The sequence below is a fragment of the Nanorana parkeri genome, unplaced genomic scaffold, assembly GCF_000935625.1.
Source record: "Nanorana parkeri isolate BGI_ZX_2015 unplaced genomic scaffold, ASM93562v1 scaffold601, whole genome shotgun sequence".
NCBI lineage: Eukaryota > Metazoa > Chordata > Amphibia > Anura > Dicroglossidae > Nanorana > Nanorana parkeri.
The window spans coordinates 155037-173484 of record NW_017306869.1 but is presented as its reverse complement, the minus strand read 5'-3'; the positions used below and the strand labels follow the sequence as shown (position 1 = coordinate 173484).

The window sequence follows — 18448 nt, the reverse complement described above, 5'->3', positions numbered from 1 at the left end:
TATTTATATATTGGTATGTCACTCTACATGAGGTTCAAATAACATGACAGTAAAATTATTTGACTGTATTTGAGGATACTTCTGCTGTCCCTGTCTGAGTCTATATGCTGTTTGCCTCTGAACCCAGCGGCGAGTGACCCAAACTTATGCTGGTTGTTGACGGTCATGTTATTTGAACCTCATGTAGAGTGACATACCAATATATAAATACACACACATTTAATGTGGCTTGAATTGAGCTTGGTCCTGGTCTCCCTGGAAAGCCCCACATACAGGTGACATATTGCATACACACACCTCCCTCTTGGATATTCTGGATTTTGCTGCTGGTCATTTGTAGACTACATAACAAGTTGGAGTAAATCCTTATTATTACTATTTTTTATTTGATTTTTATATATATATATTGCTAATGTATATTGTTCCATAATGAGAGGAAAGGATACCCTATGTAATATATTGTACAGACACAGGAGGTTTTGTATGACATGTGTGATTTATTGAATTGTAGATCTTCACTAAGGCTCCTGAAGAAGCACTTGCTCGAAGCACGTTGAGTCTACTACTATTTATAACCTGTCCAAGCTAGAAGACTTAGGCCAAGATATGTATATGTCATTATTTCTGTCCCATACATGTTTTGTATAGCAGGTCCCTGAGATGACAAAAGTGTTTAAAATTTTTTTTTTTTTTTAAATTGAAATAATAAAATGAGTTTTTTTAAGTAAAGCACATGAATATGTACTAACTGAGGCATTTAAAAAGCCCCAGGTTCTTTTCAAGTTATTCTGAGTCTTTATTAGATTTTCAGGGCCACAATGTCTATTTTAGCAGGAGTATGAAGAAAAAAAAAATTAAAAATTGGTATGCAGTGAAAGGGTTTAAATATTGGAGATATTTTATATTTTAAATCACTTTAACTAGTTGTTATTGTACCTACTGAAGAATAACCGGCAATCCTGGCTGGCTCCTAGACTGGTCCCTTCAGCCTGTCTCCTCCTCTGCTGCAGTAATGAAATGTCTCTTGGTGTCCAATACACTGTATTAAACGTGATGACTCACCAGACCTTAGACCGCTGGAGTGGAGGAGCAGTGAGGCGCCAGGGACTGGTCTAACAGCCAGCAGGGTGGTTGGGCGAGTATAACTGTTATTTTTGCTCCCTAGACAAAATAAATATTTGCCTGGAGTTCTCTTAAACAGAAAAGTGGACTGTGATTTCTAACAATAAATACAAACATAATATATAAATAAAAAGCCAAACACACTTTACACAGATGTCAATTTAGGGTAACTTTAAAAGCATAACATATTTAAAACAGCAAAAAAATATACCTTTCCATGACACAACAGGGGGAGCACTTTTCTTATCGGCATCATCTTGAGGTGTCCTATCAACCTGAATTCCAGAGTCCTCCCTGCTGAGTGTCTCTTCATCATCTTCTTGCTCACTCACATCAGACCACTCCTAAGAGAGTGACATCAATTATTCTACCATATTTTTTTTTATATGACTTGTTAAAATCACTAAATAGAGACAATAATGGTAGAGCAACAAGTGTACAGCCCAGCAACCAATACCAATGCATTCTGTAATGCAAGACCTGGAAGAGCAGGGGTTGGTAAGTGACCTGTGAAAGATATTCCAGTGTGTGAAGAGCCAAAACAGAATCTGGCGCAGATACTGAAAGCTAGAACCCAGAGCTGCAGAGAAAGTGTACGGGACGTGGACACTGCTGATTGAACAACGTTTCTGCATAGTACTTGACAAAGTTATAATGCCAAACTACAGATCTAAGAAGCAGCACATACATTGGAAATGTCAATCAGAACAAGTAATTTGTTGGGACATGGTGAAAAGTATATTTTTTACTATTTCAATTTTGTTTTCTTCAACGTGGGTCTGGATAATCATCAAATAAGTTGCCTCAGATCTAGAATTATAGAAGTTACAGCTACTGTTACAAGACATAAAAAAAAAAGAAAGCCAGTGGTTGCCCATGGGTGGTAGGGGGGGGGCGGGGACACGACACAGCAGCCCCTTCTCCTTTATCTGCCACTCTGTCATCCCCCTTCTTTCTCTTTTTTTTTGTCCCTTTTCTCTCTCTCCTCGGTGTGAGCAGTCTTATCGATCCAATCAGGCAATTGATTTCCTGCCACCACTTCGTGTCTTATGTGTTACCCTGAATTACTCCTACCAACCTTGATTGGTACATTGACACCTGTGATAAAACATTTGTGTGTACCCTCACAAAGTGCTTTGAAGGACTGCTACTAGGCATATGTGGTTATTGGCAGCTGTGACTGAAATACAACTTTTTATTACTGTCGCATTGTCTAGTGCAGTGGTGGCGAACCTTGCCACTCCAGCTGTGCCAAAACTACATATCCCAACATGCATCTGCCTCTGGGAGTTATGTCTGTGGCTGTCAGGGCCTTGCAATGCCTCATGGGACTTGTAGTTCCAAAACAGCTGGAGTGCCAAGGTTCGCCATCACTGGTCTAGTGGATTGTTATAACCATTATGTTACATATGTGACCTAGTTGTATGTCCTATACAATGCCATGCTTGCCTGCATGTTCTTGTGTTGAGAACCTTTTCTTTACCAATTGTAAGCTTGTAATACTGCCACACTATTGAACATTCAATAAACAAATTCTAAACCAGAAAGCAGGTATGACAGATCTTACCGGGGTATCTCCATCAGGACTTAACCCATAGTCTTCACCTTCCCTTAAGTATTTTCCCCAATCAAATGGCTCATCTTCTTCTAGAATTAAACCACACATAACATCTAGTAAGCTTTTTATGCAGATTTCAGAGCAACATTACAAAACAGTTAGAGATCAGCTCCACCAATAGTAAACGACCATGCTGGATGGAAATCTCCATGCGTTAGTGAAGACAATAGCCTGAAAAAAAAAATATTCATTTAGTGGGAGGATTGTTTGGAGCTTCTGAACAAGATTCTCTGTTCAGAAGCTCCAAACAATCCCCCCACTAAATTAATAGAACCCTCTGGGATATAGATTTGAACAAATAAATAAATGGTGGAGCTCGATGCTCAAAATATTAATGAGCAATGCAATAGAATGGCGCAGAACATCCAGTCGCTAGGTAAAATCCAAAGAAAACAAGTTCAAAGTACCTGCTTGTTTTTTTCTTGGTTTTTCAACATAATCATTTCTAGACGGAGAGTCAGATAGGCACAGAAGAAGAGACAATACGGCATAGTGGGCATTAGTCTAGAAAAAGAAAAGAACACATTCAGCTTTTTAAAAACAAATAAAATAAGAGTAATAAGGCACCAAAAAGTAGCTGGGCTACAAATTCACAAAATAAACAAAAGCAAAAGAAAAAGGCCATTAAAGTATGTGCACCACTGAGTAGATGTGGAGAGAATCAACACACAATGAACAGGTTAACGCAGTACACATATGACAACTCATCTGCCTTTTCCTTTCCTAATCATGCTTTAGTTGCTCTGTCTTTTCCTGCACACCCCAAAAATCTATTTATTATGATGAATACCAATGCTAAATATCAAATGTGTCAGAAAAGGAAAATAGCTCTCTACTGATGAAGAAACAAAAAGGTCCCCAGAAGACAGTGGAATATGTTCTTCCCAAAGGCTTTAAAAAAAAAACAACAAGCAAATAGAAAATGAAATATAATTCAGTAAGGATTTACATCCACTTCAAAGAGACCTTGTAATCCCTCAATGGTCCTTAAGGTTTCCTGCAATAGAAGTATTTAAGCCTGTGTTTTCAACCTTCTCTCTGTTTCAGCGCCGCGGCCTCCAACATTTGACACTTCTGGGATTGTCAAATGTCTGTGTCCCCCACCATGTGCTCTGGTTTCATCATTTAACCCATACATGACTGCTGTGTCCTGAAGTAAGAGTATTGGAGAATCAAGCCGCAGCGAGCAGTGCAGGCCAGGCATCCAACAATCCAAGCAATGCCAAATGGCCAAGAGTCATATGGAGACTGCAGTACTGGAACAGGGGAAAGGTCGGAGGCACAGCTCACCAGTATAGTGGCTCTTCTCTTGCAGGATATGATTTTTTTTTTTAAACTGACAAGATCTCTTCAAACAATTGCTATATCTCAGATAAATACAGGTTTATTTTGTACGGTCATAAAACAAGCTCACCTGTGTCCCTTCAGTGTTTTCAAGAGGAAAGTTTAAAAACTCATCAGTCAGCCTCTTCCAGCTCTCTGCTTTACTCAAATCAGATTTAATCACAAACTTTTCATACATCCTACAAAACAAAAAAAGACAAAAAAAATTTAAAAAGCCGTTCTGCAGGGTGTTTGTATGTTATGTTATCAATGTATGGAGAAAAAAAAAGCCATGAATCAAATTGAATGCATACATCATGCTTATTGCAATGAGTTATGAAACAAAAGAAGTTACCCATCCAAAGTCCTTTGAATCTGCTGACTGCTTACATCCAGGTATCGATGAAATCTAAAAGAAAGACAAAAAGAAAAAGAAAAAAGTATTATCTAGCATAGTATTTCTTTTTGAAAAACAGACATGCACAATTCTATATATTATTAATAAAAAAACTCCACTCGGTGCTGACCTTTCATTTATTTGTAGCTACCACCTAGATGAATCAGTTGCTGACTTTGAAGAGCTCTTGAGAAATCCTATGGCAAGATATTTTTTAAAACCTCCCAGTTCACCCCACCTACCATCGCCATACCAAGCCCCAGTGATGGCACAGCACTTCCCAGTGGGCTCTTCCCAAAGTACAAGACGCAATTCTCTGGGGAATCCATCCGAGTATCATCTGGAAACTATGACTGCAGATCCGGATGCTGCAAGCCTCTAAATATAAATGTATCCTGATGGCAAGTCAAATCCACCAAAGATCTGGGTACATCTTATGCTGACAGCCTCCTCCAAATATTTCCATTAACCTGGCACTATAGAAGTTCACTTCAGTGTTAAAAGATACCCAATCAAAGAGACCCTGTCACCACTTCAACAAAATTCAGGTAAAAACACAGAAAAAGTCAAGATATGCAAATGCTTCCTTCCTTTTTCCTTTACCTAAACTATTTTTTCACTTGCATTGTACCTCTGAACTTGCTAGCAAATCTGACTACTCCAGGAACAGGAGTGTCTAATTACTTTCTGTGCTGGGTCATCTCCCTTACCCCTTTTCTCACCTCCTTACATAACCTTTGTAATATAAGGGAAGAGCAAAGGAGAATACTATTGCAACTTGAGTGACAGCTCTGAGTCTGCTGGGGCTGCTGACATCACAACCAAGATGGCGGCACCCAGCAGCAGTCTCAGGGTTCTCTGATGCCTACAGAAGGCAGGCTTTTACTAGTAAACAACAAGCCTAAAATACAGTAAATGTACTTATAACCCTATGGGAAGATTAATGTTCAAATAAATGGTCTGGCGACGGGGTCTCTTTAAGCAAGATGTGAAAACAAAAATCTGACAAATGCAGCCTTAGGCCCCATTCACACTGAGCGACATGAAAATCGCGCGATGTCGCGCGACTTTTTTCTATTGGGCTGTATGCCTCTCAAAATCCGCAGAAAAAAGGGTCATGTAGGAGCGACAAGCTACAGCGACGAGCTATAAGCGATATTGAGTGGCGAGATGTGAACAGCTCCATTGAAATGGATTGGAGAAGCTACATAGAGCGATATCGCTGCATAAATCGCTCAGTGTGAATGGGGCCTTACAGTTTTCAGCTAGCTGGTTCTGGTCAGGGGTCTCTCCTATAACATGGGTACAAATCCCGGCTCCTCCATGACCTATAGCATTTACATCTACAGCATAAAAGCATCTGATGTTCGCCTGCTGCTATCTCCTGACATTGATTTTGTAAAGTATGTTCGCATACACAGTCGCATCATAATCAAATGTTTGATTTGTATTCCAATTCCTATGACAGCAGACTTGTGTGGGGTGTGATGCTTTATAAAATGTTAAATCTTAAAGAAGAATTATGAGGTGAGTGATTTCCACTCATCCTCATAGTTAGAGCCGGCCTGTGACAAAGGTCTAAGGTCTAAAATAATGAAGATATACTCACCCGATCCTCAAGAGAGTATATCTTACCTAATGTCCCTCTGAGTCCTGATGTCCACTGCAAATCAATAGATGTCATGACGGATCCTTGAACCGCCAGAGCCCAGGGGACAAGAGGCTGCAGGGACCTGTCTATCAGTCAGATGGGACCAAGAATCGGGTGAGAATAGCTTTTCAGGTGAGTATAACTTTTGTTTTTGTTTTTTAGCACTTGGACAAAGCAGGTAACCCTTGCAGTGCAGGGGTAGCCCCACTGCAAGGGTTAATAAAAGTTTTGCCCAGAGTTCTTTAAATCTATGGACAATGCCTACCATTACATTGAATATAAACTCCTAAAGCCATTTATAATGACAGCGCATGTCATATGTAACATAGTACACAATGGAATACAGGTGATGCTGGTGTAGTGACAGAGAGGGAGCTATATCACACCTGAAATTGGACCAGGCGTACTGCAGGGCCACCTGGAAGTTCTTGTCATTGTCATCCTGCAGGCCGCTCAGACAGGACACCAGCTTCTTCACATCCCTCTCCTGATCCTTCTCAAAGCGGGTCCAATGCGCCATGTCACCCCCACCACTCCACAGCCCGGGCAACCGTCACCTCAACACCCGATTGGACAAGAGCGAGCCAATCCGCAACCAGCGTCATGTTAACTCCCCTACTGCCGAATCAGGAACGCTATTCGCAGATAGTAACGTGACGTGAAAGGGCACGGGAAACCGGAAGCGGATATGACTTTCTAGTAAAAGATAGACTAGTGCAGTAAAACTGGGGACTAGAACTCTGGCGCCATCTGCGGGTAAGAAATGAGAAGTTGGGCACAGAAGGAGAACGTTAAAGGGGAAGTAAAAGGAAAGTACAGGGAATTCACAGCGAGTTATTGATGCAGGGTTTTACCTAAAGTTATTTTTATGTGACATTTTTCACATTTTACATGCTCGTTGTTCCTTATTGTATCAAATATTGCAATTAGTATATTAGCCACTAGGGGGAGCAAACGTTCAATTTTTAATCAGTCAGCTGTGAACCTAAGAACAGCAGTCGTCAACTCAGTAAATATGTAGTGTGGCCCCTAGCATGTTCAGAGGGCCACATAATCACCTAGGTTTATGTTGTAATAAGATAGAATTATGAAAGTGTTCTGCATGTACACTGGACAAACTTGTGCTCGTTTAGTCCCCGTTCACACCCTAACGTTGTGTTCACAGAAAGTGTTCACAATGTGCATTGTGCTTGCGGTGCCATTAATAGTGTGCCAAATGCAGCCGGTAAAAGGGGGTGGCTATATGCCAAACACGCACAAACACACTGAAAAAGCTGCATGAGCTACTTTGCCATGTTTGTCCCCCGTGCGGCATCCATTGTAATTAATGGCAAACACACAGCAAACATGGCAACAACTCACATGACCGCGCATTGGTACGCATTTCCACATCTAATAGTGTGAGCGGGAACGGACGTAGGGCTCATAAACACAGCAGTTAATGGCCATTGATGGTACTATATAACTGACTGTAATAAGAATTGGATATTATATCATGTACATACCACTTCATGGCCATTAGATGGAGCCGAGGAGCATAGGAAATCAATACTTACTGTATTTGCTTTGCACCTCAGCTTCATCTAATGGCCATAATTTGGTATTTACCTAATACATTCATCCTGAAAAGAAAATATGCTATTAACATTTGTTTTTGCCTCCATTCACACAGAACAAATGCACATGCAGTTTCACAGGAGAAATGGCTCCGCAAATCTTTTAGAAATACACCCTACAGGTCAAGTCTGCTTTTTGCAGACATAAATTGGCATGATATTTTTACAGGTTTGCGTTATCTTAAAGTGACATTAAAGTCAAAAACGTGTTAATGAAAGCACTTACCTTAAATTATGTCTCTTAATCCGATCTTCTTCTTCTTTCCTGTCGTTTTCAGCCTTCTCTCCAGCGCTGCTGCGGGTCTACGATCCAGCGCTGACTCCTCCGTCCTTGCTGGCACTTCCTGTCCCACGATGTCTGCATGCGGGTGCACGCGTCCATAGACTTACCTTGTGTCTCTCCTTGTCTCCTGGCTAAAAAATCCGAAATGCGCATGCGCCCGCCCCAAGATGCTTTGCAGCTGCCCGAACATTTTCGGCTTTTCGGACGGGAGCGCGCGGCGAAGACGGGGTAAGTTTAAACCGCTTTTAAAGTGTTTTTTTTTTAAAAACTGTTTGCATATATCTACTGCTTGCTAGCAGTAGATATATGCAAAAACACATGAGGTTTAGAAACCCTTTAAGGATCCAGTGTGTTTGTTGGGACCAAGGGATTAATGGGGAGTGGGATATCTGTTTAACACTTTTTTTGTTGATTATGATTTAATTATAAATCATATATTACATTTACTTATTTTTCCTTTTGGGGGCTCTGGATCAGTTCAGGGGAGACCTGATCCAGCCCCCCCATAAATCTATGCAGAAACAAATGACTTCAAATAGTGATCTATTCTTTGCTGTTATCAGCAAGGAATAGATATCTTTTGCAGTCATTTGTTATTGCTGTTGAGGTAGGCAGTGCCCTGTCTAAACATTTAAGGTGGAGTGAGAGGAAATGTGATAACATCAAGTCATGTGATCGTGCTTCCACTTTAAACACAAAGCTGAAGCATTGTGTTCTGCTGTGTTTCTATGAAGAACTCTTATGAAGTGTTCTATAGCAGGTTTGCTTACCCAGGGGCTAATCAGTTCAGTTCCTGGGCTTAGTGCTGGACCATGACTGTCACTTACAGATAAATAAAGCCTGCCAAAGGGACTGGAACTCAGTGTGTAGCCATCAGTGTTCCAGATCTAAACATAGATCTGAATCAGAGCAGGCTCCGCACTAAGCACTAATTGTCCACATGTTGGGCACCGGAGCTCTAGGATGATACGGTGATGAGGCACCCTGGATGTAAAGTTACTCTATCAACAGGGACACAGGCACCAATAAAAATAGAACCACCGTCAGTATATTATTGCTATCTGTGTCACCAAGAGGGAGATATTACCTCACTTCATGAGCAGGAGATGAATATCAGAGAGAACAGGAGATCAAGTGAATTTTACTGTGTACTGTCCATGGCCTTGTTAGGAACTGGGCTGCAACTCCCGCTCCAGGCTTGCCTCTGCACATAGGCCCAGCCAGCCCGGATTGCCTCAGTATGTCCAAGGGCAATCCAGGCCGAATACAATCAGGCAGATGTGGTCCTTCGATCAGGCATATTAGAAGGCCACTTGCTGGGGCATTTTGGGGCCCTAGTGAGGAGCAAGCAGCTACCTGATTAGAGAGCCACGTCTGCTGGGACCGCGGGTGAGACTCCCCGGACCCCTGGTGAGAGCCTGCACTGACCACTTGAGAGCCCAACTGATAACGTTTTGGCAGGAGTTGGGCTTTGAAAAGGATAGCAGAATGCATTATGTGTACCTAGTCACCCTACTAATAACGATAAGAAGTGTGGACTGAGTAGTGGGCAGCTCAGGCGCTGATCAATGCAGCTCCTATTATTATAGTTTAATATAACTGCTGTCATGTAAGTATATCATTACAAATTAAAAATGAGAACAATGTTTTACGTAGTATAACACATAGCGATAATATTATTTATCAACAAGCTGATCTCCTATTTACATACTATATATCTACAAAGTCATTAAAAACAACTATACATTCCCTTTAAAGTCCGGCTTCAACTAACACTATTTTTAGAACAGGAAAGGTATAGAACTTCTGTGGTGTTTTCTTGCTGCCTGTAGCTGAGTTGGGGAGACTTCCAGTCTATTTGATGGGCATCAGGACCAGGATCCAGGGGAAATCACTGCAAAAATGGCACATATGTCATTTAAAACAAGGTTTCTATCTCTCCCCAGTTTATCCATAACTAAAATAAAAAGTTTTGGTTAGAGTGGAGCTTCAAAACATAAAAGGACTTCATAGACACAGTGAACACAGTAGATGAAGGATTGAGAAGTGAAACACCAATTAAAAAAGTCCAGATACAACTTTATTTCATCAGGGTAAGGGGACATTCAAGTAGAGTAGCCAGTGTGTTTTGGGGGTCCAAACACACCCCCTTCATCAAGGCATAATGAGCAAGATCATGTGTGTGCACTGCAATCTCTGCAGTGTGAAATTTGTATTGAGTTGTGATGAGGTTGCTTCAGGCTTGTCAGCAGCTGGTTTGGCAGCACACTTCCAAATATTCATAGGCACAAAGATGACATGTTTTAAGGAACTGTTTCCACAGTATTGTATGACAGATTGAGCATTGAAAGGAAAATGGTACATGATATAAAAATGCATTGAAGATCCATTTTTGAAAGAGCTGGACAAAACTGGAGACAGCAAGAACCCCGGTGAAATTGGCTTACTCTGAACAAAATACAGATTCTGCTTTTTAGTATTTCTCAACTTCCTCTCAACTTTCTGAGATGAGAAAGAAGGACATTTTCTATCACAATGTGTTTTGATGATGGACGGCAACACCCAAAGTTATGTGGACCAATGAGAATATTTATACCAAAAATCATTGGTAAAACCCAGAATTTACCTCCTGTGACCCAAAACTCAGCATATAGCCGGCTATTGCCCGATATATGCCGACAGCGCAGAGCCACACTTCAGCTGGGAAAGATCCTGACAATATTGTCGGAATCCACCCCACTACCTGATTGACAGCTGGCTCTACCTCTCCGAAGCCAGCTGTGCCCACCCCCTTCCCTGTCTGCCCCTCCAGTCAGTGATGGAGGAACAGAGAGAGGGGAGGGAGAATCCCGGCATGGAGCTGTGACTGAGAGTTGTTAGATATGTGAGAATGCAATTGTAGGAAACATCTTCTGTTCCTAAATATTGTCCAGTGGAGCAGCAAACTAACAAACTGAATATTACAAGTATATGACATGAGAGTAGAAATAGACTTAGATAGTTTGCTTGGATAGATCTAACCAAAATCACAATTTGTCACTGCAGCTAAAGGTTTTATTCATGCTTTCTTGTGTCCTGTGGACAATACGATTGCAGTATGGTTTGAATGTTTCTTGTTAGGCCTCTGCTGACAGTGCTGAGTAGCAAAACAGAACCACTCACTGCCACTGGCTTGTGGTTGGCATACTCCATGACACCTAATAGTTTCTGTGTCTATATTATTATTATTACATAGTATTTATATAGCGCCAACAGTTTGCGCAGCGCTTTACAATATAAGGTAGACATTACAATTACAATATAATTCAAGACAAGATGGTAAGGAGGGCCCTGCCCTTGAGGGCTTACAATCTAAAAGAGCAGGGGGAAATGATACATGAGGAGGTATCTGTGTGGGGATGAATTATTTGAGAATGTGTCTATATCCATGTTGTGTTTAGCAATTCTGTGTCTGTATCCTCCTGGCATCTATGACTCTTGTATGCTTATCACCCCAGAGTTTAGATTTCTTTTTGTACTGCTATGTAAATGTGTGCCACTTCCAGACACTTGAGGGATTCACACAGCCAACCATGCATATTTCAAAGGAAGAAAGCACTAGGGATTTTACTGCACAGCTTCAGGCACTTAAATCCAGGTACACTTTGTAATTCAGCATGCCATCAACATCATAGATAAAGAAACCGAGGCACTCATGGCCTTTTCTTCCTTTTAAAAAACCCCCCATAAAAATAAAAAATAAATGTGCACATGAAATGGTCGTTGGACGCAGCTTTTTGCCTTGTGGAATGTGGATGCAAATAAAAGGAGGAAGAAGGAAGTGGATTTCCTGTTTTCCTAATTTGTGATTGGACCACATAGAGTCCCTTCCTCAGGGTGACATAGCGCTATGTCACCCTGAGGAAGGGACTCTGCGTGGCCCCGAAATGTTGGCTTGATTAATGCATGTGACACATGTTCAATAAAAATGAACAAGAAATTCACGCTTTCAATCCTGTGAGTGCTGTTTATTCCTTCATTCATATTCTAAGAACACACAGTGCCATCCGTGTCATCACTTCCAGCACTGCAACCCATATCCTCATGGTCTACGCTGTCATATGGAGTGCAGGGGACACACTACAACACAAGATGGGCGACTCTGTTGCTAGCAATCCTTCCGCTGATGATTTGTCAAAATGCCAATGGCAGGAAAGCTAAGAGGCTGCCTGTTTGTCCCCATGGATTTGCTCCCTCTGTAGCAGTGAGATGTCACTACCAATGGTAACAATCCAAAAGCTGCCGTGCTCAGTCCAGCAACAGAGCGACATTTCGCTGCTTCTGGCTATAGAGTGAGCAATACCATAGGGACAGACAGGCAGCCTCTTTAGCCATCCTGCCACTGGCGATTTGTCGCTAGCTGTAGAATAGCCTGTTTGACATCAGCCTTACAGCTATTTATCAGAGTAAAAAGTAACAAGAATTGATTCTGTTCTGCATGAGGTTACTGGCATCTTGTTGTATAATTGTAGATGTTAAGATTATAGGAACAATGAATGTGACTTGAATGATATGTACTTTAAGAGTCAGTCTTAGCATATAGTACAGCAGACTGTTCTCTCATAGAAAATAATTGGCAGTTTGAGGCAGACCCACTAATTTCTATCAGCATTACACGCAGACCAGAACCATTGGTAGAAGAAATGCTGTTGGTACCTATAAACATTGCTTAAAACCTGCACAGTACAGTAATCATATTGCTTCAGAACAGTCAAATGCCTACTGACTTTTCACTTTTGTCTATTTGAAGACCCATACCACTGGATAAACACATTGCTATGTCACAGTGTAATAAGAATAGCAGTTTGATGTAAAGTGCTAAGTCAGTTACCTCTAAAAACAGTCAGTTCCTGTGTAAATCAGATCAAGGTTCTCCAGACATCCTTTTCACAGACACCAGAATGTAAAGTCAAACCCCCTTACTGTTGACTTAGGCTGAAGGAATTTCTCAGACTCAGCGGATTCTGAACAGCAGAACATTCATTCACATGACTTACTGCTTTCCAGGCTTGTCAACTCACCCTAAAACTGATGGGAGTCACCCAGTATTTCACCACTCTCACTCCTCTCCATGCATGATATACACATCTCCTTGGTTCCCCACCACAGACCTGACCCTGCTAGGTGTCTGTTTTTCAGTCCTGGTATTTGTATATGTGTAAAAAGTCAATCATTTGTATCTCCGCATCTCTTTTTATGTTATATGAGGTGCATTAAAGTGCATGCACTACCTTTTTCATCCACAATGCACAGTTTTGAGGTACCGCATGTTGCATTGGGGTTGAGCGCATTGTGGGCGGGGGCACATTTGGGGTGAATGAAACCTGCCGCACGGTTAATGCATAGTAGGTGCATTGTGCGGTACCATGCATTAATCGCACGCCCCTGGTGTGAACGGCCCTAAGTATATTTTTCCTTTTTTTAACAGGTCTTTTGCTTTTACAGTATATATGCAGTGATATTATATGGAAGTATTTAATAAGCTTCAGGGTTTAAAGGGCCAGCCTTGTGTACCTAATAAGCTGGCTTCATGTCACCCTTCTTTTAGTCTCATACTTCTATTGCCTCTACTACCTTTACTTTATATTTCTAGCTTTCTATGGCACTTCATTTCCCCCTTTAATAAATATCTGTAAAAAAAATAAGTCAAGACATCTATTTTCTGCCACATACAATGCTGTTTTAACACCTCTCTCTGGGCAGGTTAATAACACCTCCTAGACTCCAATTATGCAAATGCATTCAACACCTGGTTGAGACTAACAGATTGTGTGGATTGGTGCGACATTCACCATATTTATTCCCAGAGAAGAGAATTTTGGACAAGTCATTCTGAATTGAGAAAGCTGGTAACCAGTGAAACGTCTTCGAGAAAAATACAGCAAGTCCAGTTGCCTTGACTTATCTTTTACAGATATACCATGACCTGGATGAATGAGAACCTTCACAGACATATTGCGACCCCTTTAATAAAGCTTTAAAAATTAGTAACTGGCAATGGAGAAATCCAAGATCATTCAATAAACAACGGAGCAATGCGCTCAGTAATCCACAGCAACCAGAATTAAAAGGCCAGAAATCGAACTAGATATTGGTCACTGGTTTACTGAATACGCCTGGATAGGTCACTCAGAAATGAACATTTCAGCTAAAAGATGACAGTTTAAAAGGGACAAGGGAATAAATGACACTTTTATGACTCCATATAATCTCCATCTGGTAACTGGTATATGCTGCAGGCTCATTCTTAACATGTTACTGCCAGATTTTTCTGGCTCATGTGATATTCCGCTAGAGTGAAAGTGAATGAAATCTGCACTAGATTTGATAGCTAGAATACCCCCAGGCTTATAATAATGGTATGTATATCCTGTAAACGGTTGGAACCCTAATAACAGAATATGATTGGCAGATTGCCTACTTATTTTTGTAAACATGACTGAAAACACAAGGGAAAGTTATGTCAGTAAGCCTACTATTAACCCCTTAATGTCCGAGGCCTTTACCCCCGAAACATTATCTATTTGCTGAAAGCCAAGACCCTATAGAATAAAATGGTGGCAGTTGCAAATTTTGATGTTGCATGATATTAGCACAACTTATTATCAAACCCAAAACGTTTGTGAAAAATGCACTTTAGTTAAATTTAGTGACCCAATAAATACAATAAAATACCTCCTTTTTGTTTAATAAAATATAAAAGATGAGGTTACAACAAGTACATAGACACCCAACATGCCCAGGTTAAAAATTGTGTGCGTCTGTGAAACGGCAACAAAATTCAGTACCCCAAAAAGTCCATAGACGACGCTTTAAAAGCCCCTACAGGTCATTAGTTTAGGGATACTCGTAAATTTTGGCCCTAGAATTATTGCTCTCACTCTGGTGTGTGCTGAGATACCCAACATGAGTATCGCGATCATCGTTTTTGTACGTAGGCGCACTCAATGCGTGTTTACGATATGATGCGCATGCTCGCGGGGGCGGGGAACTTTAAAAAATGTTTTAAATTATTTTTACATTTATTTCATTTAATATTATTGTTAAAAACTGTTGTTTTCATTTTGTTTTACTTTACTTTAATTGCTATCACATAGGGGGGCTTACATGTGATAGCAGATTGGTGGTGACAGGTACTCTTAAAGGTGATACTGGGGGTCTAAAAGACCCGTAGTATCACCTTTCCACTTTAAATACGCCATTGAAGTGCAGATCACACTTCAATAGCTTATAGCTGGGCTTCAGGAGCCCAGCAATGACAGATATGGGACTGGAAGTGATGCAATCTGCATCGCTCCCAGTCCCATAGTACAGGGAGGAAATCTGTGAACGGACATTTGCCACTCTCCTCCCCAGCTTCCCGCCGACACCCGAGATGCCAATCCCGGGCCAGCAGGAGGGGCAGCAGAGTGGAAACACGGCGAGGGTGTCAGGCAGGTGGCTGGGGGCGGCAGGCAGTTTACAGGCCCGTAGACATATTTGTCATTGCCATTTGACATTGTGACATATAGTATGTAATGACAATGTAAAGGTTTTATTTATTCATTTAATTAGCATGTTAATAAGGAGGGAAAGGATAAACCAGGGAAGGCAAAATATAAGCAGATAAAACTTCAGCTTTAAGTAGTTCACATCCCGGCTAGGGTGGAAAAAGCCATTCATGAGCAGAGGGGGTGAAGCCAGAACATACTGAAATTAAACGTACCATATTAGTTAAATGTGAACTACAGGCTTTTCGTAATTTTTGGACCTACAGTGTTTATCAATGTAGCACAAACATATCACAGAACAGTAATGTTTAACCACTTGAGGAATTGAAACATAGGAGATACGTCCTAAAGAACTTCAACAATGCTTATAGGACGTGTCTCCTATGTTCAGTTCCTCTCCCCCTGTTTATTAAATCCTGTACTGGGGCTACCCACGCCCTGCAAGGGTTAAGTGCTCGTTTTTGTGTTTTTTGTGTAGGTGCTAAAAAAAGGTATACTCACTTGAACCGAGAAGTCGGCTTGTTCTTAGACCCGTCCTTCCAGCCTCTCTCCCACTCCTCTGCAGTGGTCAACGCAACACACCTCCTGCACCAGAATGCACGGTAGGTGCAATTGCTTGATATATTGCGTTAATTGCACTGTATTAGTGTGGTCTAAGGTCCCGTAAATCAGTGGTTCTCAACCTGTGTAACCTCAGGACCCACATTTGTCCTTGGTCATTAAGTCGCGACCCAAGTCACACTGAAATGGAACGCACGGCATTAGGGTACTGCACGTTCCGTTGCGGGCGTACGAACTGTGGGTGGGAGGTGCGTTTGGGGTACCTATCAAATGAATGGCAACGCAACACACCTCCCGCACCAGAATGCACGGTAGGTGCAATTGCTTGGTACATTGAGTTAATTGCACTGTACTAGTGTGAAGAGGTCCTCAAAACACTGCCATATATATACACACACAGACACAATCTCTCACACACACACATACACTCCCAAAAAAAACATTTGTTTTTCTTTTTCTTTTAAGATCCACCTGGTATCCCTACCTTACAAGAACTGGAGTGGATCCTAAGCCTGGGGGGTCCAATGTGGGCTGCTGTGCTGGGATGGAGCTCGTTTCATATGTGCATTGCTTCTACAATTTCCCTGCGCCCTGTAAAGGTGCTGGGAGCAAGAATGTGATGTCACTCCGGTTCAGGCACCTCTACAGGGCATACGAGGGAGCTGTAAGCAATGCACGTATGGATGAAGCTCCCTTGCGGCCATAGCCTCTGCACATCCCACCTCAAGCTGACACCCTGCGCCGGGCAGGATATTTTGAATGGCTGCTTGGTGTGAGAACTGACAGTGCTGCGCTAGGGGGAGGCAGAGGAGCCTCTCACCTAGAAAAGTGGAAGGCACGCGGCGACCCACTGAACACGGGGTCGCGACCCACTTTTGGGTCACGACCCACCAGTTTCAGTGGTTCTCAACCTGTGTAACCTCAGGACCCACATTTGTCCTTGGTCATTAAGTCGCGACCCAAGTCACACTGAAATGGAACGCACGGCATTAGGGTACTGCACGTTCCGTTGCGGGCGTACGAACTGTGGGTGGGAGGTGCGTTTGGGGTACCTATCAAATGAATGGCAACGCAACACACCTCCCGCACCAGAATGCACGGTAGGTGCAATTGCTTGGTACATTGAGTTAATTGCACTGTACTAGTGTGAAGAGGTCCTCAAAACACTGCCATATATATACACACACAGACACAATCTCTCACACACACACATACACTCCCAAAAAAAACATTTGTTTTTCTTTTTCTTTTAAGATCCACCTGGTATCCCTACCTTACAAGAACTGGAGTGGATCCTAAGCCTGGGGGGTCCAATGTGGGCTGCTGTGCTGGGATGGAGCTCGTTTCATATGTGCATTGCTTCTACAATTTCCCTGCGCCCTGTAAAGGTGCTGGGAGCAAGAATGTGATGTCACTCCGGTTCAGGCACCTCTACAGGGCATACGAGGGAGCTGTAAGCAATGCACGTATGGATGAAGCTCCCTTGCGGCCATAGCCTCTGCACATCCCACCTCAAGCTGACACCCTGCGCCGGGCAGGATATTTTGAATGGCTGCTTGGTGTGAGAACTGACAGTGCTGCGCTAGGGGGAGGCAGAGGAGCCTCTCACCTAGAAAAGTGGAAGGCACGCGGCGACCCACTGAACACGGGGTCGCGACCCACTTTTGGGTCACGACCCACCAGTTGAGAACCAAGGCCGTAAATCATCACATTCTATACACTGTGTATAGACATGAGGATGCGGAGGAGAATTTCAGTGCTCCAGCATAGGAGGATACAGGCTTCACAGGCCGGTTCAGCAGTTCAGGTGAGTATAACGTTTTTTCAGCAGCACCTAGACAAAAATGAGTAGTTAACCCTTGCAGTGCAGGGGAAGCCCCTCTGCAAGGGTTAATAAAAGTTTTGCCTGAGGTTCTTCTTTAACCCTTTTCCTGCCAAGGCTTTTTGCACACATGTTATAATCCACATTTAAGGCCTGAAAAATTACTTAAAGCCCCTAAAACATTATATATATTCTAAAAGCAAAGACCCTGTAGAATGCACTACACTGGCCCCTGGAAGCGATCTGGCAGCAGCTCAGCCGCCAGAATCACTTCCAGTGTAAAGCCGACAGTCGGCTTTACACAGGTAAACAGAGTTGCCGGGAGTCTGTTTAAAGGGCCCCGCTGCCAGCGACGTATGGCTTGTGACGGTGGCAGCGAAAGGGTTAAAGGTGTGACCTTTTATCCACATATGACATCAGTTAAAGAAACCGTACAAGTAAAAAAGAAAATGATTCCTATTTAAACACTTATTAACCCTTAGTTAATCCTAATCAGCCCTAATTAAATTTTTCCTCTCCCTCTCCT

At 42.2% G+C, this 18448-nt stretch overlaps 1 protein-coding gene across 1 annotated transcript in view; it reads right to left on the bottom strand.

Moving 5' to 3' along the window:
- TUBGCP5 (tubulin gamma complex associated protein 5) overlaps window positions 1-16132 on the bottom strand; it is a 43425-nt gene extending 27293 nt beyond the window's left edge. The window contains exons 1-7 of the mRNA XM_018562811.1: window positions 16122-16132; window positions 6498-6721; window positions 4419-4472; window positions 4155-4263; window positions 3148-3244; window positions 2690-2769; window positions 1334-1466 (exon numbers count right to left, since the gene is read on the bottom strand). Of these exons, the coding sequence (XP_018418313.1) occupies window positions 1334-1466; window positions 2690-2769; window positions 3148-3244; window positions 4155-4263; window positions 4419-4472; window positions 6498-6631 (607 nt within the window). The 5' untranslated portion in view covers window positions 6632-6721; window positions 16122-16132. The remainder of the gene's footprint in view (window positions 1-1333; window positions 1467-2689; window positions 2770-3147; window positions 3245-4154; window positions 4264-4418; window positions 4473-6497; window positions 6722-16121) is intronic.
- Window positions 16133-18448: the final 2316 nt, after the last annotated feature.